The sequence below is a fragment of the Haemaphysalis longicornis genome, unplaced genomic scaffold (genome assembly GCF_048455015.1).
Source record: "Haemaphysalis longicornis isolate Haplotype H1 unplaced genomic scaffold, Haemaphysalis longicornis Haplotype H1 scaffold_4, whole genome shotgun sequence".
NCBI classification, from domain to species: domain Eukaryota; kingdom Metazoa; phylum Arthropoda; class Arachnida; order Ixodida; family Ixodidae; genus Haemaphysalis; species Haemaphysalis longicornis.
Window position 1 is genome coordinate 39,315,172 of NW_027526361.1, and position 26,406 is coordinate 39,341,577.

General features: G+C 47.5%; 1 protein-coding gene and 1 pseudogene across 1 annotated transcript in view; both read right to left on the minus strand.

Moving 5' to 3' along the window:
* LOC144179721 (cubilin-like) overlaps positions 1–26,406 on the minus strand; it is a 158,025-nt gene that overhangs the window by 122,081 nt on the left and 9,538 nt on the right. The window contains 19 exon segments of the mRNA XM_077708164.1: positions 795–966; positions 2,089–2,273; positions 3,495–3,732; positions 5,609–5,721; positions 9,085–9,274; positions 9,721–9,896; positions 12,207–12,293; positions 12,885–13,016; positions 13,672–13,840; positions 15,188–15,311; positions 16,217–16,320; positions 17,956–18,057; positions 19,468–19,506; positions 19,590–19,634; positions 21,580–21,672; positions 21,805–21,852; positions 23,219–23,298; positions 23,301–23,351; positions 23,820–23,926. Coding sequence (XP_077564290.1) covers positions 795–966; positions 2,089–2,273; positions 3,495–3,732; positions 5,609–5,721; positions 9,085–9,274; positions 9,721–9,896; positions 12,207–12,293; positions 12,885–13,016; positions 13,672–13,840; positions 15,188–15,311; positions 16,217–16,320; positions 17,956–18,057; positions 19,468–19,506; positions 19,590–19,634; positions 21,580–21,672; positions 21,805–21,852; positions 23,219–23,298; positions 23,301–23,351; positions 23,820–23,926 — 2,255 coding nt within the window.
* LOC144180760 (U1 spliceosomal RNA) lies at positions 2,564–2,708 on the minus strand (annotated as a pseudogene).

Here is a 26,406-nt window from a genome sequence, read left to right on the forward strand (position 1 = left end):
CCGCCAGCAGGACGTCGCTCGCCGAGCACACCCACAAGACAGCCGCCGACCCGCAAATCATGCTCAGCTGCAGATTTCGCTGCACATTTCACTTTCGTGTTTTACTAATTCTTATGACAGGGCAATCAACCACAGTTTTTTTTTTCAATTTTTTTCTTATTATAAAGCAACAAATTGTCGCCAAGTTCGTGCGGTACGTCCGCGTGAAATGGCGCCATCAACTGAGGCTTCCTTAAAACAGGTAAAAGACTGAAACAGTAAAAGTTCAAATGCGAAGACGTTCGCTCCACTGTAAACCAGAAGACTTTCTCACATGCTAAGCCCCGACAGAATCCGGCTGGGCTTTCACATTTATAGGGACTCGCTTTAGACGAATCTTTAGATAGTAATTGTAGGCAATGCATTTGTTGGCAAAAAGGACGGGTGTAATTTCCCTGGTATTTTTTATTAGGGCGACTCTGAGCAGTCAAGACACGTCTTTACGGGAAGGAAGGAAGGAATACATTTTTCGTCTGTCGAGATCAGGTATTGGGGATGGAGGAGGCCCACAGGGCCGCCGTGACCCCCAGGGCACAGGAGGTGGTCATGACTTGGCCTGATTCCCCCGGGTCACGCAACATCTTCTCCCAGAGGAGAGGGGAGGGAACGGGGGGGGGGGGGGTATGGGTCTGCGGGGCATTCGCAGAGGGAATGGTAGTGAGTGTCGAGTGCCCCGCAGGTTGGACAGGTAGGGTCAGTAAAGAGGTGTGGATGACTGGCGCGCAGCACGAAATATTGTTGAAACATGGGCTCACCGGGAACTGCCGCGTACGTGGCGAAGAAACCTGTGTCGGTGCTGGACTCGTCTGAATGGAACTGCACGAGCATGTTGTGTCCCGAACTGAGGATGGGACGCTCACTGGCCGAGTTGTTGGTGCCGCAGAAGGTCGCCAGCAGACGGTCCCCATCATTCGCGCCGTCGTAGATCTGCAGAGCCACGACGCTCCGTCATGTTAACACATCGTACATCTTAAGTTACCGCCGCTTGCTGAACATGTGCCGTAGTTGAGCTTCATTACAATGCACTCAACTGACTGCCGCTAACAAATGGGGCCCATTGCGGTGAATCTGAACCATGGGATTGCCTTAGAGAACAAGGGAATCGGGGCTTGTAAGAAAACAAATTAAGCTAACCAAGAATAACTATGGGATTAAACGTGCCGAGGCTACGCCTTCGATTAAGGACCACCGTAGTGGAGGGCTGTATAATTATTTGCAGTAGCTGTCATACGTACGGAACACTTATAGACTGAGGATCCAATGAAGGAATTAGATATTGTAACCCAATTTTACCACCCCGTCAACTTACAACTTGAGTGAAGTCACGCGTGTGTTGCCGCTATAGGTGCGCTTATGCACAGGATATTTTTTAACGCTCGAAGCCTTTGATGCCTAAGGGTGAGTCCATGCAGCCTTCAGTCTCATCGTACGTGAGCGTTTGGGTGGCACACGCACAATATTGCCTTCCATAATAAAAGAGAACTGCTATGCTCATATGCGGGGCTGCGAAAAGGTCTCATGCAGCGACGAAATCACCTCAAGGTTTGTGGAAGCATTTCCGCTGCTTGGCCTATACCGTGCAAGTTCGTGAAGAAATATGCGCAATTGAGAAGCGTGAAGAACGCCTTAAAACTGTGCAGGTTTGCGACGGCATATCCACGCAGCTTTGTTTTGTTTTGTTTTGGGGGGGGTTGGAAAAGGGTGGGGGGAGGGCGTATGCATTGAACTTTAACAATTTCGCATCAGGGATTTCTTTATAAAAACAATGTGCGAGCCAAGATAAAGGTAAACTTACGTGACTATTTGAAACACATTTTTTTAAACAGCACGTTGTGCAACGCTGTCCGGGTGTTGTTAGGGAAGCTTCACGAATTGGGTATTTGATTATCCCATCGAATACCTTAAAATGTTTACTAGCGGCTGCGCCACATTTAGGGAATTTAACCCTCCTTTATAATCTATTATGCCTCTAAATTGTTCTCCAGTAGTCACTGCAGCCCTGACATGTGTGGACAAGCATGACCGAGCGGAATAGGAAACACCGATCACCTTGAGGTAGTCGAAGGAGCAGTTTGGGTGGTGCTCCATTTGCACCGTGGCCAGGTGCAGCTGGATTCGCTTGCCTGCAGCAACGGTCAGCGTCCACGTGCAGTTCCGGTTGGACGGGTAGTGATCCGGGTAGCCCGGGGAGCTGACCGATCCCACGTTCGCCTCAGGCATCGTCTTGCCGCACTCTGCAGTTTTAAGATCGGTCCTTTCTACACTCGACTGAGAGATTCTAGAACCAAGTGTCCACTCCTTTGACCAGTCCGTTGGATTTTACACTATGTTCAAAATGTTTCTGAAAAAAAGGACCATCTCTACTAACCTGAAACCCGCGGAGAGGCAAAGCATGCAGTGTATAAGTGTATTTAAAGGTTGTAAGTCTCTCTCTTGCCCCACGCCTCGCGCTGATTGGGCGCCGGAGAAGCGCCGGTGGGAGGAGCAATCACGCGCTTGTTGAGGCGGTGGCGCCCTCTCTTGCGTTGAATCGGATTTCAGCAATTTTCATGCCCCATCTGCCCAGTTTGGGTACCGGCAGGGGTCAACGCGAGCGTAGTGCAATGACCGCGTCTCGCCCCGGGGGCTCGACCTCGGTGATCAACGATGCCCCGGCACCAGGCAAGTATGCCTTTTCTTGCTTCGACAGACCCGCCGACCCGATGAGGCCTAGCGTCGAGAACTGGTGGGTATTTGAGTGCAACACAAATCATAACCCGCCTAAAAACAGCTCGTGCTTGTGCTTGACGATTGCTGAAGGGGACGATTGTTAAAGCGTTCCACAAATATTTAAATCATGTTAGTTTATTTTGAACTAGTTTTATCTATTATAACCTTTTCTTTTAGTAGGCGTTACGTTCTAATGCGAGGTGTTGGAAAACGAGTGTTTTGTTGTTCTAGTACCGTGACTAGATGAGACGACGACAGGAGACGCCGACAGCCCGAGCCCCTAAAAATAACCGAGCAGTTCACCCTTTTGCAAACATACGAATTCGTTTCACTGCAAGAATTCCCGTTACAACATCCGTCACACGGGGTATAAAAAACGCTGTTGACAACGGTGGTTTAGCGGCGGTTATTTTGATTTTTCGCATACCCCTCAAGACACATTTTCTGTGATTCAAATTTATGAATGAACATTGCTAACCTTGCCATACTCTCGAGGCTTCCTCGAAAAATTTATTTGCCTGCGCAGCCAGGGCTGATTTTCCAGATCAACCAAGTAATGCATCCCGTGCCGCACGGGAGGTTCCTATGCCCGTACTGTAAGAGCATTCTGCGCCGTGACTTGTGAAAGGCTAGACATGCGAAAGTACATCGGAAAGAACTCAAGGCTTAGGAGCTCTTACAAGTAGGCTGTGGTCTAGCCGGGCACTATATGCACCGGGCGAAAGCGGGGGAAGGAAGGAACGTACGGGGTTCGACGCTCGTCCACTCCATAGTGAAGCCGTCCCCGGCGACTGAGCTGTCCGAGTGGAAGTGGAGGTAGACGGCCGGCTGTCCGGACACGATGCTCGTGCCACTGAGCGTGGTGCCGCAGTAGCGGCCGATGGTGCGCCGATTGGACGTCGGGCCGTCGTGGACCTCGAGGTAGTCGAACGCGCACTCGTGGCCTTCTTCCAAGTGGAAGACCGGGAACGTCAGGTTGAGCACCTACGTCGGTGGAACGGATCAGTAAACTCTACTTATAGCGAAATCGCCTTATTCGAATTCTCGCTTTGTTCGAGGTTTTCTGCGGTCACAACTGCAGTGCCGGAAGAGCAAATCATCCTCGCTATTAGCGAATTAGCGCTTATAACGAAGTCAGTTATCAGTTTAGATGAGTTATTTATATCCAGGGGGGTTACTTTACAGTCATGATGGTGATAATAATTGGTTATTAATGGAGCAAGGCCAACTGGGGCAAACAAGTGGATAAAAGAAATGTGATGAGGCTGCAGCACATGACATTCCACCAGTACTGTTTATACGCTCTACAGACTTATGAGAAATCCGTGCGGCCGTTGTTGCTTAGAAAGCTCACGCAAGCAAAGGTGACTGACTTCTTTGGTGGGAAATAAATTCTTGCCCCCTCGGGGGGCAATCTTGTTCAGGTAACAATTTTCGTGGTCGCTATTTATAGTTGCGGGCCGCAATTTTATTTTCGAAGCATTTACGTTTCGCAAATCTATGACGCCGTATAAGCTTGCTGGATGCCACTAGAGTATATAATCGAATGTACCGAATTAAGTGACCAAGAAATGCCTAACTCGATTTACCAAAGTTCTCGATATAACGAAATAATTCGCGACTCCCCTGAGCTTCTTTAAATCGAGGTTTGACTGTAGTTCAAAATGCGCTTGACCAAAAAACATGGGATCGTCGGACAGAAAGAGTGTTGGTTGTAGCGGAATGTATTGTCTGTACAGCTCTGGAAAGTGCTTCCGTCGTGTTGTATCGAGTGCAGTGCATTGAGTGCGGATGGGAATTACGGATAGACCCTCTCCCCACCTGCTGCACTTGAGGAGCCAGTGAGCAGGTTGGAGTGTGTCGCACGTGTGTGTCCTATCCGTAATCTAGCCAGGGCAACGTCGATGAATCTGTTGTGTGAGTAAACAGAACATCGTACTTAACGTGGTTTTACTATGTGTAACTTGTTGTATGTCTGCGTACTCCAGTCTGTTTACCATGTTTTGCGAGGGTGTTGTCTGATGTGTGGCTTGAGTCCCGTGTAGGGTATTGCTATGTCCGCAGTACTTGTAAGGGCAGCAGCAGCGGCCATTTGATACGCTGTCTCATTCCCGGCGATCCCACAGTGCCCGGGCGCCCAACACACAGTGAACTCAAAATCCAAGGCATATGCAGAGATAACTGTTTTAAGAAGGAGATTGAAGATGTGGTTTTTGGATGACTTTGCGAGTGAGAATGCACGTACGACACACTCAATGAGTCTGTATAAATCACAGACTTGGGGATTTGTTGTTCAAAAATATGACTTTCAACAAGAAAAATGGCATACGCATCCGCCGTGAAGATATTGGTGTATAAGTTCATGGTTCCACTTGCTTTAAAGTTGGGACCATGCGCAGCACAGAACACCGTGGAGGAAGTTATGGACGCGCCAACACAGTCGAGCGTAAAAGTACCTGGGGCGGTATCCCTACTCTCGAAATTAACATCTCCGAAATTTGCTCCGCAAGAGGGCCTGGACTGCCAGCCAAGGCCAGGGCATACCAGAGAAGGGACGCCCCCACCGGGCGGATGCCCTGACAGCAGCACCGGCGCTCGTGAAATAAAAATTTATTTCTCCCCTACACCGTAGCCTCACGGCCCAGTACTTGCCGTCTTTTGGTAATCGCGACGCATAAAACGCAACAGATTTATTTCAGCGAGCGTTGCTCAGGTTTTCAGCAGCGGAGAAAAAAAAATGACAACCAAAGCCGTGTATGGACACCTTATGCCCGCTGCTGTGTGCATGTGCATGCGGCGGCACCGTACGATGCTTGTAGAAACTGTAGTTTCTGAAAGTAGAAAACAAAGACGCGAATACCTTTTCCTGCGAGGTGTGGATGATCCAGGTGCAGTCGCGCTTGTGAGCGTACTGCCCTCCCGTCTCTGGGTAGCGAAGCGTCCCGTTCAGGCCGTACAGAGTGTCCTCGCAGCCTGCGAGTAGAGCAGAATGATGGGATAATTAAACAAAAAAGACCACTAGTAGCATCATTTTAAGTGCAGAGCGCTTTAGGGGCTGGCCTTGTCGTCGTAGCTAGCTCGCTGGACCCAAATAGAGCCGCACGTCGCTCTGTCATCGCGGCGTCCCACTGAGGCTTCGAAAGCCAAGCGGTTTATATAGTCGTAAGCGTTCGAAACTCATGAGCCACTGGCGCATGGCATACATCTCCCCGTTGTTTAGCGCAAAGAAAACTGCAGGTACATTTGAGGCAAAATATACGTAATTAACCAGCAGCGCCCGCGTTCATTTGGTTAGGAACGCTAGTTTGGTTGTTTTTTACGATAGTAAGCGAAAAACAAAGTGGTGGTGCAACGCCGGCACGTGCTGGAGGAAAAGCAAGCACAAAAATTGGCCGCGTATCTGCTCCTTTCGTTGCAAATGTCGTCAAAAGAGGATAGTCTTTGTAGACATTTGCCAAGGAAATGTCCCCCTTTCCTTTCCCGCTCACCTCTCATGCTGTTCCTGTTCCGTCGAGCTCATTCTAAGGTAAACACACTAAAGGTTTGCTCAAGGCGATTTGAATTTACCGCGTTCCACTGCTACAGGCCGGGTCCCTCGACGCCAGCGCAGGTACGGCGGAAACGCGCGTGAATCCAGGCGGCCGACTTCAAGGTTTATAGAACCGCTTTGCCGTGCTCCACGTGCGTTCCAAGCAGAACGTGGAACCTAGCTAGTTAAATCTTTCGTTGCTGTTGCCGCGTGATTTCTCATATGCCGTTAGGAGGTGGCGCGGACAACGGCAGGCGGCGGTTTTCTGCAGTAGATGTAGAATATCATTTGCTATCGAAAAACCAAGCATCCATGAATTTTTAATAAAGGAACACTGTAAATATCTCTTGTGTATAATTTCCTCTCTTATATTTGCGTAATGTCTTGTTCTTGTTCAACAAAGTTGACAAGTATGAACATACAAACCGGGCTTAGACGTTTACATTTGGCTGTGAGTATATAAGACTACTGTGCAGTACCCATTTTACTTTGGCCGGATGGCTGAATGGAGTCAAGACCGACAGACAGGCATACAAACAGACATACAGACAGAACAAAATTTCTGGGTTTAAGTAGCCCAAAAAAGACTATCGTCTTTAAAAGAACAAACCTCCCGCTGGCGCTGCTTCAGGCAAGGGGCGCGCGAGCACTGAGGAGGCGGGAAATCTGGGTGGCATTGGTTGGTAGAAGTGAGCGCATAACGGCGCTACAGGCCATTGTGGCGAATCACTGCTCTGCATACTTCCAGCAAGCCTCAACGTTGAGGGGAACGGCTTTAATTTTTTATTGCTGCAATGAGGCGGCATAAACTCGTGTTGGAGGTACAAAGCTGTATGCATTCGTCCGCACCCGATTTACTCAACCATCGGACACATTGAAGGGACATTAATGACACTTCACGTAACTGCTTTCCACATACCTGGGCATGTAGATGTTGCATCGCTGATAATAAGAGCTGAGTAACGTCTAATTTTGACTTCCGCTAGGGGGCTCAGAGGAGGCGGCCCGACGGTTTTGTAGCGTGTTTTTTTCTACGCCCACAACCACAGCTCAGAATGGCGAGCACCTGGCCGCTGTCATACGTGACGGCAGGGTAAAATTAAAGTTTGTCATCATAACTGAAGAAATTAGTTTTGTTTCTGAACTTGCTAGGTAATAGGCGCTGCAGGTGCCACCTTCAACAATCGTCGGTCACTTTATTTGTGGAAAAATATAACCGCCGGATTCAAAGAAAATGGCAGGCAGGTATTTCCAAATGGTTAAACAATAGTTTGGCGTTATGTAGCATGTAACCCTAGTCGTAGGAGCACAAAACGTAGTTTGTCATAGTTTAGGGCTAAAGTTGCTTTGGAGCAACCTTAATACTTCGGAATTGGGGAGCCTTACTGCGGCCACTGACTCACACGAACGTTTATGTGCAAGGCAGATGAACATACCACGAAAATTCGTTTTTAGGGGCGAAGCTCCTTAAGGCGTGGGTCTGTCCATCCTCGACGTATGTATGTAGCCACCTCTAGTTTAGTTCTTGGATTGTTTACTAGATGGCGTGGCTACCTCTAGTTTAGTTCTTGGATTGTTTACTAGATGGCGGTACTTGTATATGATGAAAAGATGCGCTTGGATTGTTTACTAGATGGCGTGGCTGCCTGTAGTTTAGTTCTTGGATTGTTTACTAGATGGCGGGGAGCGTTGTAATAAAATCCGTTCGCTGTTGGCGCGCGCTCGGAGTCGCCCGATGGATAAGGCTGCAGATGTGCGAGCCCGCGAGGCAGAAGCGCTCCGTGAAGCTGCGCGACGCCGCCGCCAAGATCCTGCCGTACGAGAGCGGGAGGCCGAAGCGTGTCGTCTGGCTGCGCTACGACTCCGCCAAGATCCCAGCGTTCGAGAACGAGAGGCCCAAGCGTCACGGCAACGGCGCGAGGACCCTGCCGTACGCGAAGCGGCACGGCTGCGGCGCGAAGAGGATCTCCAAAACGTCAGAGAACGGGAAGCGGCGAGAAAGCGCGCGTATCGGCAGGCAGACCCCGATGCAGTGAGAGCTCGTGAGGCGTCTGCAAAACGCATCAGGCGAGCTCAGCCCCAAGGTGCCGACGCGCGGTTTAAGCGAGACTTTCTAGACGTTACGTTCGGACACAGATGTAGTGGGCGAACTTTCACTGAAGAGTCACGGTTTTACCGATGATTTCCCCTCAGGAGCTTCGCCCACTCATCATCATTCACCCCGTGGATATGCTGTGAATTTTTTTTTCTTTTTTTGTCAACATTTACTATGCGCAATATCATGCGCCCCTCCGTCTAACGACGACGATGGTTGAAAGCGTTGAAAGCAAAGCTTTCTCGCGAGGGATTTTGGTTGTCGTGCTAGTTCGGACTTTGAATCGCAGACGCTTCGTACTTTGACTTTGACTCGCACGCAGTTTGGATCCCAGTGGCTTTGGCTTTGACCCTTCGCCTTTTGATTTCGCATGAAGAAAGCTTCGCGCGCAACCGTCGTCTTCGTTGGACGGATGTGCACAATTTTTCTGTGTAATTTTGCACGTCCATGTACACCTCTCAAAATAGAGATTGCTTCAACCGTGTCCGAATGGCGCAGTCGGATAGACGTCGCCTTCATAGTGCGAGGGACCCATATTCGATTACGACCACGTAAAGCGTTTTTTTTTTCTTGAGAAGCCTCCATGATCATCATCATCGTCAGAGAAAGTTGGCTTTCCTGCAGTGCGTTTTGGGGTACGGACGCCATCAGTTAGTTATAAAAAGCTTCGCTTTAAAATCTGAACTGCAGCTCTGCCGCGCGCGGCACTCACTTTGTCGGGGCTCGTCACAGGTTGCGCCGGTCCACTCGGGCGTGCAGCTGCAGGCGAAGCTTCCCCCCTGTCCGCTCATGCACGTGCCGTTGTTGTGGCACGGCTCGCTGGCGCATGCGTCTCTCGTGCGGTCGCACAGGCGGCCGCTGTAGCCGGTCTCGCAGATGCACACGAAGTCGTTCCCCCGGGGCTGCAGAGGGAACAGAGTGCGTCCACTGGGGCAGTGCAGTTCAGAGGGTAGCGCCTGCCCTGTTCCCGCTAACGCCAGAACGCTAGAAGCACAACTGGAGTACCTGTAAATTGTTTCATTGCTGTGCTTTACATAATAGACGACCAGGGCTATCTGAACACTCAAAGCGTACTTGCAACCATCGAGAGCAAAACTGTTAAACAATTGCTAGGTCCTCTAGCTTAATTTGTAATAAGTCTCTTCCCATGTCCTTTTCACACTAACCCATACCAGGGCCTCATGCCTCTTCCTTTAACTATTTTTTTATTCATTTCTATGCGCACGTCTCAGTGTCAAACGAGGAGAAGAATCTCCAACACCGCTCTTCATTCCGATAATGGATGCCATTTTCGCGACTTCTTCAGCGGCAAAGCATCTTGTGAGGATGTAACTGTTGCCGTGCGAACCTGGCAAAAACCGTGGCTGCAAGGACGAGCGGCGCACGGGTCCAGCAGCGGCGGCTGCACCGGCGATGGCACGACGACCCCTCCGGGTTCACCCTGGGGCACGCAACCGCTGGCTCCGACTCCACCACCCACGTATCCCGGCGGACAGAGGCACTCGTGGAACCCGCCGGAGCGAACTGCCGAGTAAAGGGGTCAGCGGGGCATTACGTCGGGCTCATTGTTCTCACACAAGCGTTTGCTGCATGGCTAGTTAGATCTACACTCTTAATAAAAAATTCCCCGCATTTTCCCGAGGGGAAGAACGTGAAAGTGCGAATGCAGGAGTTGAATTTGCGCGGTTCGGTAATGTTCGCGAAAGAGAGATCACACACACACACACAACTACAAAGAAAGAAAGATGCATTTATTCACAGACACCTATTTGTGTTGTCGTTGTACTTGATTGCTAGAGCGGATCTCAGCTTTGAAATTTCGTGTCAGTACTCCTTTAAGCGGGTGCATTAGCCCTTCTTACGCCCGATTCCTGGCCAATCCCCCACGTGGGTATGTGCCATGTCAGCAGGAACAACAACAAGAATGAGCCATGGGGACGCGGCCAGGCAGCGCGCGCCCATCTCCCCCCGTTGCTAGGGAAGACGAGGAGCGCGCGCACCCGCAGCTGTTGCTATGCGGACTACGGCGGCGGACGATTCAGGCTCGCTTAAGAAGTGCATTCGCACTTAAAACAGGTCATAAAAGTGTAATACGGCTGCATTTACTAACTCCTTACGAACCTTACTACCCCGTGGTACGGTACACGTAGGCTCTGCCACTAGCAATCGCATGGTTAGGAAATTAACTGGGTGTAGTAAGTATATAGTTTACTCTAGATTAAGGTCGTGCTTAGGACTGGGTTATGCATGGCCAGTTAGTAAACGCAAGTATCTCAGAATGCTGTTATCGCTATGACTGTACTAGTGAAGGTAGTGGTGCTTACTGCCTGCTTCAGTTAGTAACCCTGACCAGTGCTGCATTTACTACCTCCAGTTAGTGAGTACCTAGTGTATACTGGGACAAGTAACTTGTTAGTGTTCCGTTAGTGAATGCCACAACCTCTCTTTTTAAGAGTGTACTGCATTGGCCTGATATTGCGGAGAAAGATGGTGCGAACGAAGAGGAATTTACACACACAAGGCACAGGCCGTACACACACAGGGCACGCAACTCATTTGCTGAGCTGGGTGGAGGAAGGACGGGGAGTACGAAGGCGCAGTTTCGTCCGAATGAAACGGGAGGGCAAACGCTTGAAAAAAATTGGCAAAAAAGGGGGTAGGAATGTAGCAACAGTTCTCGAGAAGACGCTCTCACGCACGTCCGGTTCCCATTTCTTCGAGTTAACAGCTGTCGAGAGAATAAATGATCCTACAAATGAAAACGCACTTGACAACGACGAAAATAATTTACCGTGCGGGAAACGTTCGCCTAAGTTGTATTTCGATCTTCACCGTTTTGAGGCCGCAAGTCATTTTTCAGCCCTTAAAGGAGCCATGAAGACAAAAAACAAGTTGGGTTTATTAGAAAGACTGCTTAGTTCCGATAAAAATGATACCAATATCATCACAATCTTCGAACAAATAACGGAGATATTAAAGAAAACGTTTGAAGCAGTCGCGACCCTCTAGCCAATTTCCCGCAACTTTTCTATGACGTCACGGAACCTTGTTTGTGCGATTGGCGGCCGCCTAACTGACCTGTAGCGACGACACATGACTGGACGTCTGTAATGGGGCCTCTAGTTCCATTTGACCGCATTACTTGAACGCTAACGTGCAGTTAACGCACTGAAAGTTATGTTTTATTGTTGGCCCGTATGACGTCATTCTTGCTCATAACACGTCACTGTGGCGCAAAATTTGAAAGTTATTAAATACTTCTTGCTTTTTTTTTTCGTTAAAAAACATCTTTTGTGGCTGATTGGAGCTGAGTGATATACTGAATCCTAGTTCTTTCAAATTAAACGAAGTTGTATTTTCTCTTCATGGCTCCTTTAAGATCTGTCAGCGCCCGGTGCCAGCTACATGTTGTTGGACTATTTGTTTTAGGGGCGAAGCACCTTAAGACCTCGCTTTGTCCGGGGCTTGGCGTCCGTGTACACAGTGTTGCGCATGCGCGAGGAGCATTGGATTGGATTGAATTGGATTGCTTTGAAACGGGTTGGATTGGGTTGGATTAACTTGAATTGTATCGGATTGGATTGTATTGTAATTGTATATACTGTACACACGCGTTGTCACTCATTTACATGCGCGGGTGGGCAATGCCACGGGTGACTTACCGCGAGAACGATCCGCAGTTCTTCGCCCACTCGTCATGATTCACTTCGTGGAGATGCGTGAATTTTTTTAAAAGCACTTGGTTGGAAACCACGCTCTGTAGGTTCCTCCACACAACTTTTTAAGGACTAGATCAGTGCCTGTGAGAGTAATTGTAATGAACGTTGCACTCACCGATGCAGCGGGCAAGGGGACTGCATCCACCGTTGTTGACATTGCAGGCTCCAACATAACTGCATGTCACGCCGTCACCAACGTAACCTGCAGAAGACAACAGTGCATGCAATATTATAAAAAAGAATTCATGCTGAAAACACGGGGTAAGCAATTACAGAAAAATCCCGACATCCATATCGAAATGTGACCAAGAGCGTTCGAGCACTTCGCTGTGAACGATTTAGCTCAAGCTATTATTGCGACATTTTTAGCTTGTTATCCCTGCTTTGCTATCCCGATATTTTTGCTCATTCCTAAAATTTCCTTACATTTCAGACAAATAGTGCGCCCCCAGAAAATATGGTCCGTGAGACAGCAAGGAAGTGGTGCAGTGCTGTTTTTTTTTCTACGAGCGCACATGCACACTAAAAAAAAAAAAAAAAAAAAACGACGAGGGGGGAAAGGGGGGGGGGGGCAAAAAAGTTTAGGCTCACAGTTTGCACTAAGCCTCCGTTAAGGAACGCGAACGCACTGGATATTTCGTTGCGATTTTCTCTCGGGCTGGGGCAAAATATCTCAGAGAAGTGCTACCCGCGTGCACACATACCGTTGGAAGCAGATAAGCTACCGGCACATCTAAGACGCGAGTTTTAGATGAACTACACGGTGCGTACAACTAGAAAATGTTTCTCTCACCTGGCGGGCAGGGCCCGCAGAATCGCGAGCCGACCGTGTTGAAGCAATCGACGCGGGGATTCTGGGAGCAGCCGCCGTTGTTGGTCAGGCATTCGTCAATGTCAGCGCAGCTGTAACCATCTCCCGAGTAGCCTGGAATAAAGAGAGGCCTTGAATTGTGCTTAACAAGGTTTTGAAGCCTCCGTTCCGCACGGAACGCAGGCTTCGAAACTTCGTGTAATGTCGTACCTTGAAATACTTAAAATTTCTACAATGCTTTCCTTCAAAACCCGCTGTTTTAAGTGTCTTATTTGTCACTTAAGCGAGTGTAAATGCACAAAACTTCCAATAGTTTCATGACATAATTGTTAAGGCAACTAAAAACAAAAGCACTCGAAGTAGAACCACTTACAACACTTTTGAAAACAGCAAAGCCGTTCCGCTTTAGGAAGGAAGGTTTTCAGTGAGGTTTAAGGTGAGAACATAGCTCTCGGTCGTATCAGAGGTTACTAAAACGAAGCTTCATTCATAAATACACTTTAAGGGTTTGACATTTAACTTCATCGTAGATAACTAGTTCATGTTGGTTATATCCACTAAAACGCGAAATTTCCATAGCTTTCTCAGATAACCAAATAGCAGCGTGTCTTCCCTAAGCGCAAGCTTTAATAGGACAAATTAGCGGGGGAAAACCCCTTTACACGTTCTTCGGCAAAAGCATGAAAGAGAACAGACGTTCTAGTGAGCAGGGAAGTTGGCCGTCATTTCGATTTTGCCTGACGCAGAAGCGTGGGCTCTAAGTACTGACCGCTGGGACAAGGTCCACAGCCGAAGCCTCCCGGGAAGTTGATGCAGGCGACTGGCGGGTTCCTGGAGCAGAAGTGGTGTCCCGTTGCGCACTCGTCGACATCCACCGAGCACGCCGGCTGGCCGAAGCCCTTCGTCCAGCCTTGCTCGCACAGGCACATGTACGGGGGCTGCGGCGAAGAAGCTTTATCGGAACGTGCTGCCTGTCTGCAGTACCGCACCTGGCTCCACGTGCATGTTAAACCACAAGCTTGTTTTGAAGCGAAGCTTTCTACCTCTACCCCCCAAGGGTTCTGTTGCGACCACTGGTGTAAACGGAAAATTCCCGCGAACAAATAAAAGAAGCTACTGGCACCGCCAGGAATCGAGCCTGCAACTAATAGAGTAACGGAGCGAGAGCCCGTTGTTTTACCGATTGAGCTACGAGCGCACTCGGGGACGGGGGAGAGAGACGGTACACTCATCGAGCACATCTGCGGGTTTAACCCCTGCGATCTCTCTGAATGCCACGTGACAGCGTCACGCGACCTCTCGACCCCACTGTGCGCTCCGCCACGGCACGTGCAACGGCCGTGCGCGCTCCTTACGCATGCGCTAGGAGTTACAAAAATAAAGGAAGCTCACACCAACGCATGACATGCCACTTCTCCTCCGTCTCTGCTGCCCGTCTCCTCGCCTCCGTCGGCGGCGGCAGAGACGGCGGAGAAATGAGATCGCCTAACATCGGGTTTGGGCTTCATTTAGTTTTATGAAAAAAAAAATTTCCACTCATTTTCTTCACCAACACAACTCAACCAAACACTGTTCGTGAACCATGCGTTCATTTAACCTTTATACGTAGGAGGCATATCAGCCCAATAGTTCCTAAGCTGACTCATGGGAACACAGGCTTGTTGACGGATGTTTAGTGCTGTAATGTGTCGAATCAACCATGCTTTCAAAATGGCGGGCCAACAATTAACGGACACAGTTATATCCATGGGGCACTGAATCACACTTTTTTATTTAACTGGTCATTATTCAGTGCCATGATAGCTAGAAGAGCAACACAGAGACCGTTATTTCGAGCGGGTTATACGTGGCTGTAAGGCGCAAATTACACGACAGCAAGTTTGTAACTACTTCATAACAAATTCATAGAAATAAATAACTAATTCACTGGTTTTGTGGCGCATCTTTACATTACGCTAAGAGAAAGGGGTGATAACTGAAGCTCGCTAACTGCACAAAAGTGCGCGCCAATCCACCCTGTGAAGGTGATTGGAAAGCGAAGCTGTAAATGACACCCACAACGATTACCCATGCGATGTCACTTGAATTCACACACCGGGTTCTACAAAGAGTGAAACCAGAGACAGGTGAAATGCCCTTAACCACGCCCTATTATCACTTTAAAGAGATATCCTTTGCTATTTACAAAAACTTTGCCGTTTTTTTTAGGAAAAACGGTGCTGTAAACCTGCGGCTCATATTGACGTAATAGCGGCAGTACCGCAATAGAAAGAAATTCGCCTCACGTTGTTCGTCTGGGGCAGACTGACGCAGGTGCCGTGGTCGCACAGTGATGATGAGGTCGCAGTCGTGCAGCTGGCCTCGTGTTGCGTGCAACGAGCGCCGTAAAACCCTTGGGCGCACTCGCAACTGCGTACGCACCAAGCACATCAACGAAAGCAGTCAGGTTCATTTCGCGCCCCTTCGCACGACACAAGAAAGTGAAAGCGGTGACGCATTGAAAAAGTCCAGCGAGTACCTTAGCAGCTTCCCGGTGCATTTGTAACGCATCGTTGCTCCGGCTTTGGAGTTTAGGTACAAAAACTTTCCAGGAGCCGCCAGCTTCTTTACGGCATCCATGCGAAGGTCCATTTCCTAATTTTGGCGCGTTATCAAGATGCGATAAGTTTGTGCTCGTATAGAGCGGATTCGGATTTGAGAGAGTATTTTATGTTCCCAGCTTTCACATGATAATAAAAAAATTAAGCGCCTAATCTAGGACAGTTGGCGAAGTTGGCGAACAATCACAACAATAATGAAACCGCTAATGTTTCCTCCAAGCTAATTTATCTGAACAGCCATTTTGAATACGACGGACTATGTATTTTAGTATTTCCTTTACTCTGACTGAATTTCTCGTTGCGGCACGATTATTGACTTCATTGAACTGGGCAACAGAAAGAATGTGCTGAGCATTAACCTATTCCTGTAGAGAGTTTGATGACGCATACATACACACCGGAACAAGCAGCGTGCATAGTGTGCATCATGCTCGGGCGAGCGTGTTTTTTAATGCTGAAAGCATCACTGAGGAGCGTGTCTCTGCCGCCCTAGAAAAGCCGGGATCAGGATTCCGTTACTCATTCCCTGGCAAGGGGAATTTTTTTACCTCGGTTGACAGAGGAACAGGGGTGTTATATCTCCCACGTCAAACTAGTGAGGAACAGGTTGAGACCCACTCCGAAGGACGTATTCTCTTTCGAATTAATGCTCAGAGCCTTGGGCCAAATCTTTGAATACGTGACGTGTAGGTGGGGCCGGGTTTTATTGCCTACCGATAGCTTCCGGGAGTGTTGATGCACCGGGCGTTGTTCTGGCATCCCAGGTCGCTGCCGGCGTAGTGTGAACACTCGTCCACATCCACTTCACACCGTGGTCCCTGGGCGACAAAGACGGCCATGAGAAAACTTTTGCGGGTGAGTAACGAAAAAGGGGAGGTAGCAGTGGAAAACTCAAAGAAAGAAAACCGAGGTGGTGAATGTCACCATTATAAAAAGTTTGAATATGTGTAATCAAGGGAAGATGTTTTTCAACAAGTTCTCGCACATATTTCGTCGTCACGGACACACGCAAAGTACTAAAACGCATAATGCTGAATCTCACTACTAAAATATCATCCGGCTCCCCCCTCTCCCGCCCTTACCAAAGGGTGTGGATGATATTTTTCCCGTTTTTGGTCTCTATTACCTGCTTTGTTATATGTCATTACCGTTTAGTTTTCGCTAACTTTTCTGGTGTGTAGTAACGTACTTTTCAAAGAAAAAAGCAGCAACTTGGCAGAAATTTCAGCTAATTAGGTTATGTTTCCCGACAGCGGTGACCTCAAAAGTTCGAGGCCCGCATGTTTTTCTTCTTCTTTTTTTTTAAAGAAAAGGAACCTTTGTAAACTGATTCGCTGTTTGTCTTCATGTAGCGTATTCCTAGCGAACAGTCATTCTCACGAAAATATTAACAAATCTTTCTGCATGCCAAACCAAGTTAATTGAAGTCGCAGTGTTTTCATGGCTTACCGCTCAATGTCAAGCATACTCACAATAAAAAGTTTAAAGGGCCATGTAGACAAAATACAAGTTTGTTTTATTCGAAAGATTCCGTGTTTTTTAGTGCCTCAGCGCTTGTCCGGAGGCAAACGATACTCTATTCTCTGAGAAATTAATCAATTTCAGTTAAAATTTTGATTTTCCCGCGAAATCATGTGTTTTCGTGGTCTGCAATGACATCAGAGAAATCTACCGCTCTTCAGCCGATTGCGAAGCCTTGTTTACCGTTAGTAAACCTAGATGACACTACTATACCGCGGCAAGCCGTTTTCTGCCTTGGATTTGTTTTTGACCGTATTTAAAACTGTCTTGTTTTTGTTCAGGGAGAAAATAATCGTTTCGGGAAACATAGTGATCGCTCGACAAATATGGTCACGTAAGACACCGTTGCTTGCGTCAATCGTTCGGTGTCTTCTGCGACAACCCCAAAGCCCGCAGTGCTGTGCAGCTAAACCGAGCATAGGTACGCATCGGTACTTCTATGTTTACGTGTGCTTTCGTAACTTCCACTCTTGGCCCCATCATTCTTACTTCTTTAAAAAGAATGTGGCCTAAATTTTAGCGCAAATAGCTCGTTCGGCAAGCTTATAAGCTCTGCTTAATTTGCGTTTGCATTTGCCGGCCTCCGCCAATCGCAGAGCTGGGCATATGACATCATAAGTTCTGTTGCGGGAAATGAGCTAGTGGGTCGCATGGTCATTCCATTTTTTTCCTAATTATACAGCTTATTTGAGCGAAGTTTACGTAAGAAGTGGTGTCAGTATCATTCTAACGAGGAAATCATTTAAATGTACCAAACTTGTGTTTTGTCTTCATGCCCCTTTGTCTTTTCGAGCTGTATTAGCAGAAAGCGCTAAGAAGCGTCAACATGGTCAAGTATGTCAAACATTCAGCGCTCCAATGTGAGCCGAGGACTCTCCTGGCGCGAACACAGCCAGAACGGCTTCATTAAAGAGCGATGACGTTCAGACTACCTCCCAGGCTGGTGGACAGAGACACGTGAAGGCGTTGTAGCGGCCGATACAGGTTCCACCGTGGCTGCAGGGGTTTGATCGGCACGGATCTTGCGTCAGGCTCTGCATAAACGGCAGCCGAAGATACGCGTGCGAATATTACTTGGCCACAGCTTTCGTTACTTGTAGGCGAGGCCCGAGGTGAAATGTAGTTCCTTTAATTTAGAGCGTATGTACAAATGGAGTTACTAGTCCCATACAGAAGCATTATTAAAAAGAGAACACACTTGTTAAGGCTCAACCAATCAAGCCAGCTACGCGATATAGGCTAGACTGCCCAGGTAAACCACATGTCGAACTATACATCTTAAGCCATGATGTTTGTCCGTCGTTTTTAACATGAAAGTGTTTTATTACGGGACACGCAAACATTTGAGTGACGTTATATCCGTCACGAAAATCACGCCAGTACAACGAAGCAAGAGGGCTGTAAAGGGTTCACCCCTGCCGAACGGGTCTTCTTGCGGGGAAGCAACCTTTAGAACCAAAGCGTACGTTATACCAGAAAAGCATTGAAGGACTCTGGTTATACTGAGTGTTCGTTTTCTGGTTTTATAGCTTAACACGAAAGTTTTTTTACGCACGGATACACCAAGATATCACTAACGTCATATTCGTCACGGAAATGACGCCAGTACACCTTTGCCGAAGCGACCCTCCAGCAGGACGTCGCTCACCAAGCCCACCCACAAGACAGCCGCTGACCCGCAAATCATGCTCTGCTGCAGATTTCGCTGCACAATTCAGTTTCGTGTTTTATCGATTCCTATGCCAGAGGAAGCAACCACTTTTTTTTATACCGTATGCTTGCTCCATTTGCTAACTGCATCATATACTACAACTTGGATAGCCTTGAGCAATAAATTAGGAGATTTGTTCATAGTTGTTTGCTCATTAGTCTGTTTGCTTATGTGGTAGTTACGTGCCAAGCGCACATGTGCGCTTTTGCAGGGAATTTTTGTGCAGAAACTGCATTCATGTCTTCCTCACGGTTTTTATCAAGATGCTTGAGATAAAAAAAAAAAAAAAACCTAGCACATCTATTAACACGCAGGCGTTCAAGCTGGTTAGCGACGTAACAAGGCTGCTTTAGACACAAATAAAAGTAAGTAAAATTACATTCTAAAGATATCGCCATTATTATTTTTGCATACTCACTTACGGCTTATTCTACGACAATTTCATGCCGCACATTTACCTGCTCCCTCATCTAGCTGCCCGAGTAACAACGACGAATGAAGTAGTTACATGGTGTATGTCATCGAAACTCTGCATTAGCGATACAGTAGTTTCTTGTCTTCCACCAGCAGGTGTCGGAGTTCTGCCCCCGCCCACCTGAATCATTTACCTTGCTTAGGGACTTTTTACTTTCAAAAGTGATAATGTGCTCTAGCATCTTATTGTTGCACCAGCGCTTTTTCGTGCGAAAAAAAAAACGCAATAAATGATCAACGTTGACCGAAAAGAACTTACACTTCGTAGGTTTCGTACTTGTCTTTGGAGCCGCATAAGCTGAAAGTGTCAAAACAAGAACATTTATCTTCTGTAGCAAGTAGGTTGAGTTTGATTACTGCACTGTAGGAGATTACACTCACGGGCACTCGCAGTACTCTTGTTAGGTTAGTTGTGAGCCGTCGAACCTGGAAGTAAACAAGAAGGTAAGTCGGCTGTCTCTTTGGAAAATCTGAAGCTCCTAAAATTCAGGAGGGTTTCAGAAATCATGCCGATTATTTGTCGATCATGCAGTTGTTTCGGTTTGCTTGAGGCGTTGCGCAAGCCAGCGACATTGGCTGGGTAACCTTATCCCCCTAATTAGTTTCCTTATCCCCCTAATTAATTTATTTTTAGGCAGTGTCTATTATCACGGCAACCATGAGAATAACCGTCAGAAATTCCTCACGGCAGTCGCCTCTTACTGGCTAAGCATGCTACGCGGAGATTCTATGGGATAAATATTCCCTAAAAAGCCGCGGTTGCAGCTGCCTGCGTAACGCTGTGATATAGTACTTGGTTTTAAACAAGCAGACTCAGGTTCTAGTCCGACATTGTGATGTTCTTTTTTTTAGCTTTCTCGGTCATCGTGATTTTGTTAATGCCTTGTTTACTCTGGTTTTTACTATATTAAGAGATCGACGCACAGGATTTTTAATAATGGGTTGAATTACGTTTAATATAGGTTGTGTTCTGCGTCGTTGGACTGGGTTAGATTAGGTTTGTTGCAGTTGGCTGTATTTTGGGTAGGTTACGACGCGTTCGGTTAGGTTACGTTAGGTTCAGTGAGGTTATGTTATGTTAGGTTACGTTGGGACGTAATATTATTCAGCAAATTTTAGGCCAGCCAGCTTTTATGGAAACTGCCGTGATAATTTCCCGGATGAAATTCTCACTGTTGCTGTGGGGTTACACGCAGCCTTATTTTTATATGGCGGGGGACACAACCACAATGCCTTCACATCGAATGTTGGCCTTTTCTGTTAAAGAAAAAACTGTGGTCCTTTAAGGCAGATTGATTGATAATTGGGTTTTACGCGCCGGCGCTTCACATGTGATGGGGTGCTCCGTAGTGGACAGCCCCGGATTAACTTCTTTAATGCAGACCTACTATTGGCTCTAATACCTTGCGTTTTATATCTTTCACAGAACTTGAAGGGAAAAAGTTCGGTATTCCGCCACAAATCCGTGGGATCTGTTCTTTTTGTAAAAGAAACATGCAACATGCATTACGAAGAGAACACTTACGTTAGAAGCAATATAGAAAGTAACGTCAAGTCAAATTGCTATACAAGCCACAACAGACAATGATTTTTGGCTACACACATCGCCTCAAATCGGCTTAACCAGACCCAAAACATATTCTGCGTTCAGATACACCCACAAACAAATGCCCCACTCAAAAAAAAAAAGCGATTGCTGCTTCGTGGCGATGAGTAAGAACGCAGAGAAAACAACGCACTAGAAAACAAAAACAAAAACAAAACAAAAGCCCGGCCATCTCCACTAACTTGAAACGTTCAGAGGAGCGAAGCATGAAGCGTATAAGTGTATTCTTGGCGCCTTGGCGCTTTTGACAACGGAGATGAAACCATTGGGGAGTAGAGGTATACAGGCTTGCTGTAAAAGTCCTGTGTCTTTGAATAACGAAGCCTTCTAGCGCGAGGTGTAAACAGGTGCCCAGTGTTTTTTCAGTACGCGTTACGTTCTAGCTCGAGGCGTAAACAAGTTTCCCGGTGTTTTTTAGTACGGTGACTACATGAGACGATTACGACGATTACGACGACGATGACAGGAGACGCCAACAGCCCCAGCCCCTAAGGGGCTTTGCCCCTAAAAGAAAAAAAAAAAGGAGAAATCCTCCGTGCTGAAAAGAATGTGAGCGCAGTGCGCATATATAAATAAACTGTGTGGCTTGTGGCTTTAGGCTAGTTGGAAACACTGAGTAGCTTCCGTGTTTCAAGAGCTGTTTCAGAATTTTGTTTTGATATTCAACATCACCTTACAGTACAGTTGTCGAAGTGTGGGTACATATTTTCGTACGCTTGTTAACGTGAGTTTTACCCAACGAAAAATCAGTTTGAGCGGCCGTACCTGCGTTTGCAGCGTCTGGCACTTTTCTTTAAGTTCGGTCACTTCCGTCCGAAGCGTTGCCACAGACTCCACAGTTTCTCCCAAAGTCTGCAACTAAAAAAGGAAACAAGAAAAATTGATCTTACGCCGACAGAACAGGTTACAAAAGCTGCGAAGCGTGATCCCCAATGACCTTAATTACGAAGTCACTATGAATTGCAAAACAAAAACGGATAGTCTCTGTACCTGGTTGTTGCTGGTAATTGGTTCCAGAGTCCGCGAAGCTTCGGCAACCTGGAGCAAACACATGAAAAAAATCCCAAACACTCCATCTTATCTTTCGAAATGTCAAAAAAGACCGAAGTGCAAATATCTACCATTGCATAACCCCTACACTAACATTACAACATGTCCGAAAGGACTACCTACACAAAGTGTAGGACAAGGGAGCCGCCACAAATACGTTTAGGAATGGTTTTACATCGCGTTTGGCACCTGAGTTGATTTCAAAACAGTATTCAAGTAAATAATTAATGATAAATGTAAATATTATCCATGATTACTTGATTGAAATACTCTTGTTTCTCATTTGTTTTCTTATACTTCCAATATATGGGATGCAAATGAAGTAAATCTGTATCTATGTCATTTTTAATTGTGTTTGTGCCCGTTGTTATGGCAGACAGTGATGTTCCGTCCTGGGGAGAGAAATTCCCTATTTTAGCATTTTTTCTCCGCAGGTTTCTCAGATATTCCCTGCGAATTTCCGGCATTCTCTTTTGCAGCTGATAGATCTTTTCGTGGATTCCTGTTCGGTTTTGGGCGATAGCCAGCGTCACCTATGTCTACATTACGTAGCCTTTCGGACGCAGACGGCGTTTAGAGAATCAGAATTTCAGAGTGAACTAAATTCCGCGACATCTGCCGCTCAGATGCATTTAACAATGCATTGCACGTTTTGTACCGAATGACATGCTTACAACGCGTGCTAAAGATCTAAATTAAAAATTGATTGCATGAAAAGGAACGAGACATGGTTAGGTAATTGAGGCATTTTTGCAGCGCCGGGACTGCTGGCGCCACCTCTTGATGACAGCACACTGACCAAGGCGCACCCGAAATACTTTTTTGAACATTGGGCAGAATACATGAGAACAGGTTTCAGCCCCTCAGCAGCCGCCCATTTACGTTTTACTTGCGCATTCTCATGGAGTATTCTTTCATATATGCTGCCTCCTGTTTTATGGACTAGATTGGAAGCGGTCTTTGATGCTTGTGGCTTGCGGGAAAACGACTCCGGATATGTAACATAAAGTCGAGTAAGTGTTAAGGAAACTTTTGAAATGAAAACAAAGCAAGAAATTATGCGAGGTCCGGCTTAGCGACATTATTTTTCCTTTTACTTCAGGACTTTCCAAAATTGCCTGCATCTACAAAAAATTCTCGTTTTCCCCTTTGGCCAAAATTACACCGAAAATTCCCTGAAAAAGAGAAAATTTCTCGCACGGAACATCACTGATAGCAGAGATGCTTTCTGCAATAGTACAGCGACCGTGAGCTGAAGTCACGTGACCTACCAGGCGAGGAACCGACGGCGAACTCCGAACCATGGATCAGAGCCAGATAAACCATCCTTTCAAAGAGAAGCGTTCGTGCGTACCTTGTCTAGAACGTCGGCCACGTCTCGTCCGTTGAGAAAGATTCCCCCCCTTCCGGAGCTCGTTCGGAAGGTGATGTTCCTGCTCCTGGCACTTGGAAGACCATGTTGCCGTTGTCAAGCACGATCCGCGGCCCTGCAACACAAAGACAATCAGGTGGGGTACCACAAAAAAGCGCACAGAATTGCCGTTACAAACCCCACTGAGGCACCAACCAACCACACGCGCAGCCGGACCGTCGCAAGAAGTCAAGTAGTCGGGGGAGATCTTCAACACAGGCCGACCCCCGCGATTCTAATCTCAGATTCTAAAACGGCCCTTTAGAAATTTCGCTCGTGGCCTTATTTCGCCACTCGCCTCAAAATTCTGGCTCAAAATTCCCAACGTCCCCGGTAGAATCTATGTGGATTTCGGATCATGCCGGCCTCGGGGGAAATGAGGCAGCGCACGTCGTCGCTCGAGGACTTAGGATCCGAGCGGGCCCCAGCCTCGTTCCCTACCATGGGGCCAGATCTGCCAGGGACAGAATGACAACTTATCACGACATTGTCAGTCATTACCGCCACGCCCGCCGCAAATATCCCCTGCCCATTCTCAGCTCACCCACGCACAGGAACGCACATGGCGACTCCTCACACTCAGACTCTCCCTTGCCGAGCGGTACATCACCACATCCACCCGTCCCTTTACCCTTCCCCCAATTGTCCTGCCTGTGACACACGCTCCACTGTACTCCACTACATGTGGGGCTGCCCTAATGACCCTTTCCCTCTAATTTCATCCGATGAGCAGCGGGAGGGGGCGCTGGGTAGCTCTGACCTAGGGACACAACTCTCCTTCGTGGACAGGGCTACACTAGTCGCCGCCAGGCTGGAGCCTGCGGCCACCCCGACCCCTTAAGCCTACTGCAAATAATAAGGTTCTCTCTCTCTCTCTCTCTCTCTCTCTCTCTCTCTCTCTCTATCTATCTATCTATCTATCTATCTATCTATCTATCTATCTATCTATCTATCTCTCTCTCTATCTATCTATCTATCTATCTATCTCTCTCTCTCTCTCTCTCTCTCTCTCTCTCTCTCTCTCTCTCTCTCTCTCTCTCAACAAGTCGGCCGCACAATTACGATTCGTTGGGTCCCTGGCCAGAATGGGATACCGGGCAACGAGTATGCACACAAGGCAGCACAAGAGATGTTTTCCAACCACGATAATTGCCAAAAGTCTCCATCGCGAGTGACGAACATCTTCCCCGCTCTCCAAGCGTCAACACCTCCATCTTTGGAGCTTCTGACCGACGAGGCAGGAAGAGTTGGAAGAGGAAGGGAATAACCTAGAGTATTACTGTGAGGAAGCAATTGTCAAAGTACGTGCTGAGCGACGGGCAGCGCTTCGGCTTCGTTTACCGGAAAATGGTGACCCTACCCTATTCTCCGCTTATAATCGGTGGGCAACGGTAACACTCCGACGTATTGGAACAAACACTGCCGTAACGCCGCACATCGTGGCACGCTTTCATCTACGCCCCGGCGACGGTATCTGCGAACAGTATGCATCACCTGGCAGCCAACAAGTCGCTGATCTTAACCATCTGCTATGGGGCTTCCCTGCCTTGCAGGACCAGACAACCCAGGCCCATGCTCTAATCCGCCATCAAGTCAGGCCACAAACACTGCGGGAGTGGACCCATCCCGAAGGGTCTACAGAACACAGGAAGATGGTCATCGACATTTTCTCAAATACGTTCGAGAAGCCGCTGTACAGGACCATATTTAATCGGGACGCTCGCTCCTCTCCCCCCTTCCAACTCCCTTACCCATCTCCCCCTCTGGCGATGACAAAGGTAGGTCAAGGCACCGAGTGTAATTAAGAGCAACAAATACATAACACAACAACAAGACAATCCGGTTAGCGGAAACGAAAGATGTTATAGTAAAGAGCATAATACTAAAATGTCAACACGTTACTGCATTCTATATCTTGTTGTTGTTGTTACCGTCATCTATAGTGTGAGGAAAGACACGTAGATTTAGTTCTAAAGGCTAATATGATCCGAAGCCCGTAAAGGGATGCTGTTCCCTTCGGGTTATTTTGCTAGCGCATGAGTGCGAGGTGTGTCGAAGGCGTATCGGTAGAATTGTTTCATGCTGAGCATGTTTTTAAACATGAGAGTGTTTTTTTTTTTCGGGATCCACCAACATTTCACTGACGTCATATCCGTCATGGAAATGACGCCAGTACAACGAAGCAAGCGACCTGTAAAGGGTGCACCCCTGCACACAAGGGCTTCTTGCGGGATAGCAACCTCTAGTACAAAAGAGTACGTTATACTTACGGTTGTTTGTTTTCGGGGTTTTATACAACACAAAAGTGTTTTATGCCGAAATACACTAAGATTTCACTGACGTCATATTCGTCACGGAAATGACGCCAGTACACCTTTGCCGAAGTGACCCGCCAGCAGGACGTCGCTCGCCAAGCACACCCGCAAGACAGCCGCAGACACGCAAATCATGCTCAGCTGCAGATTTCGCTGCATATTTCACTTCGTGTTTTACCAATTCCTATGACCGAGGAATCAAACACAGTTTTTTGTATGTTTTTGTAAGCTACACCTTTTGAGTGTTCGCGGTTCAGATTTACATCACATCAAGATTACAGTGCTGTCATGAGCCGCCTTGTTTGTCATTCAACTCTTATGTAGGGTGCAAGCACTTTCGAATCAACCGGGCTGGGACAGGCGTGAAATTTCGCCGGAGATGGCAGTCGCATAAGCTACCAGATCTCATCTCAAGTAAGTTAATAAGGAGCAGACTCAACACACGTTCTCCACGTAACAATGCCAAGAGGCAGCTCACATGTAGAAGGAAATCTAAGACATGATAAACAGAGTACTCGGGCCCATAAGACCCGAAAATACGTATTTAGTGTTTAGTGGATTGCTTCCTTCTCTGAGACCTCTTGGTAAATGCGCACTCGCATCAGCGGTGGATGACTTCCCAACGCTAATGCAAAGTAACCTAATAACGTCGCGAATGTCCCGAGAGTCTAGCGGTTGCTGTGAGAGGCAGGAGTTTTCTGCGTGAAGTGCTTGTTAGTTTTGGTAGACAGATTTCCCGCGCAAATTGTGGGCGCGCGACGCGTGCCCCATCTGTAGTCCGGCAAGATAAGGGACCTGATTAGTCCCACTTGCCAA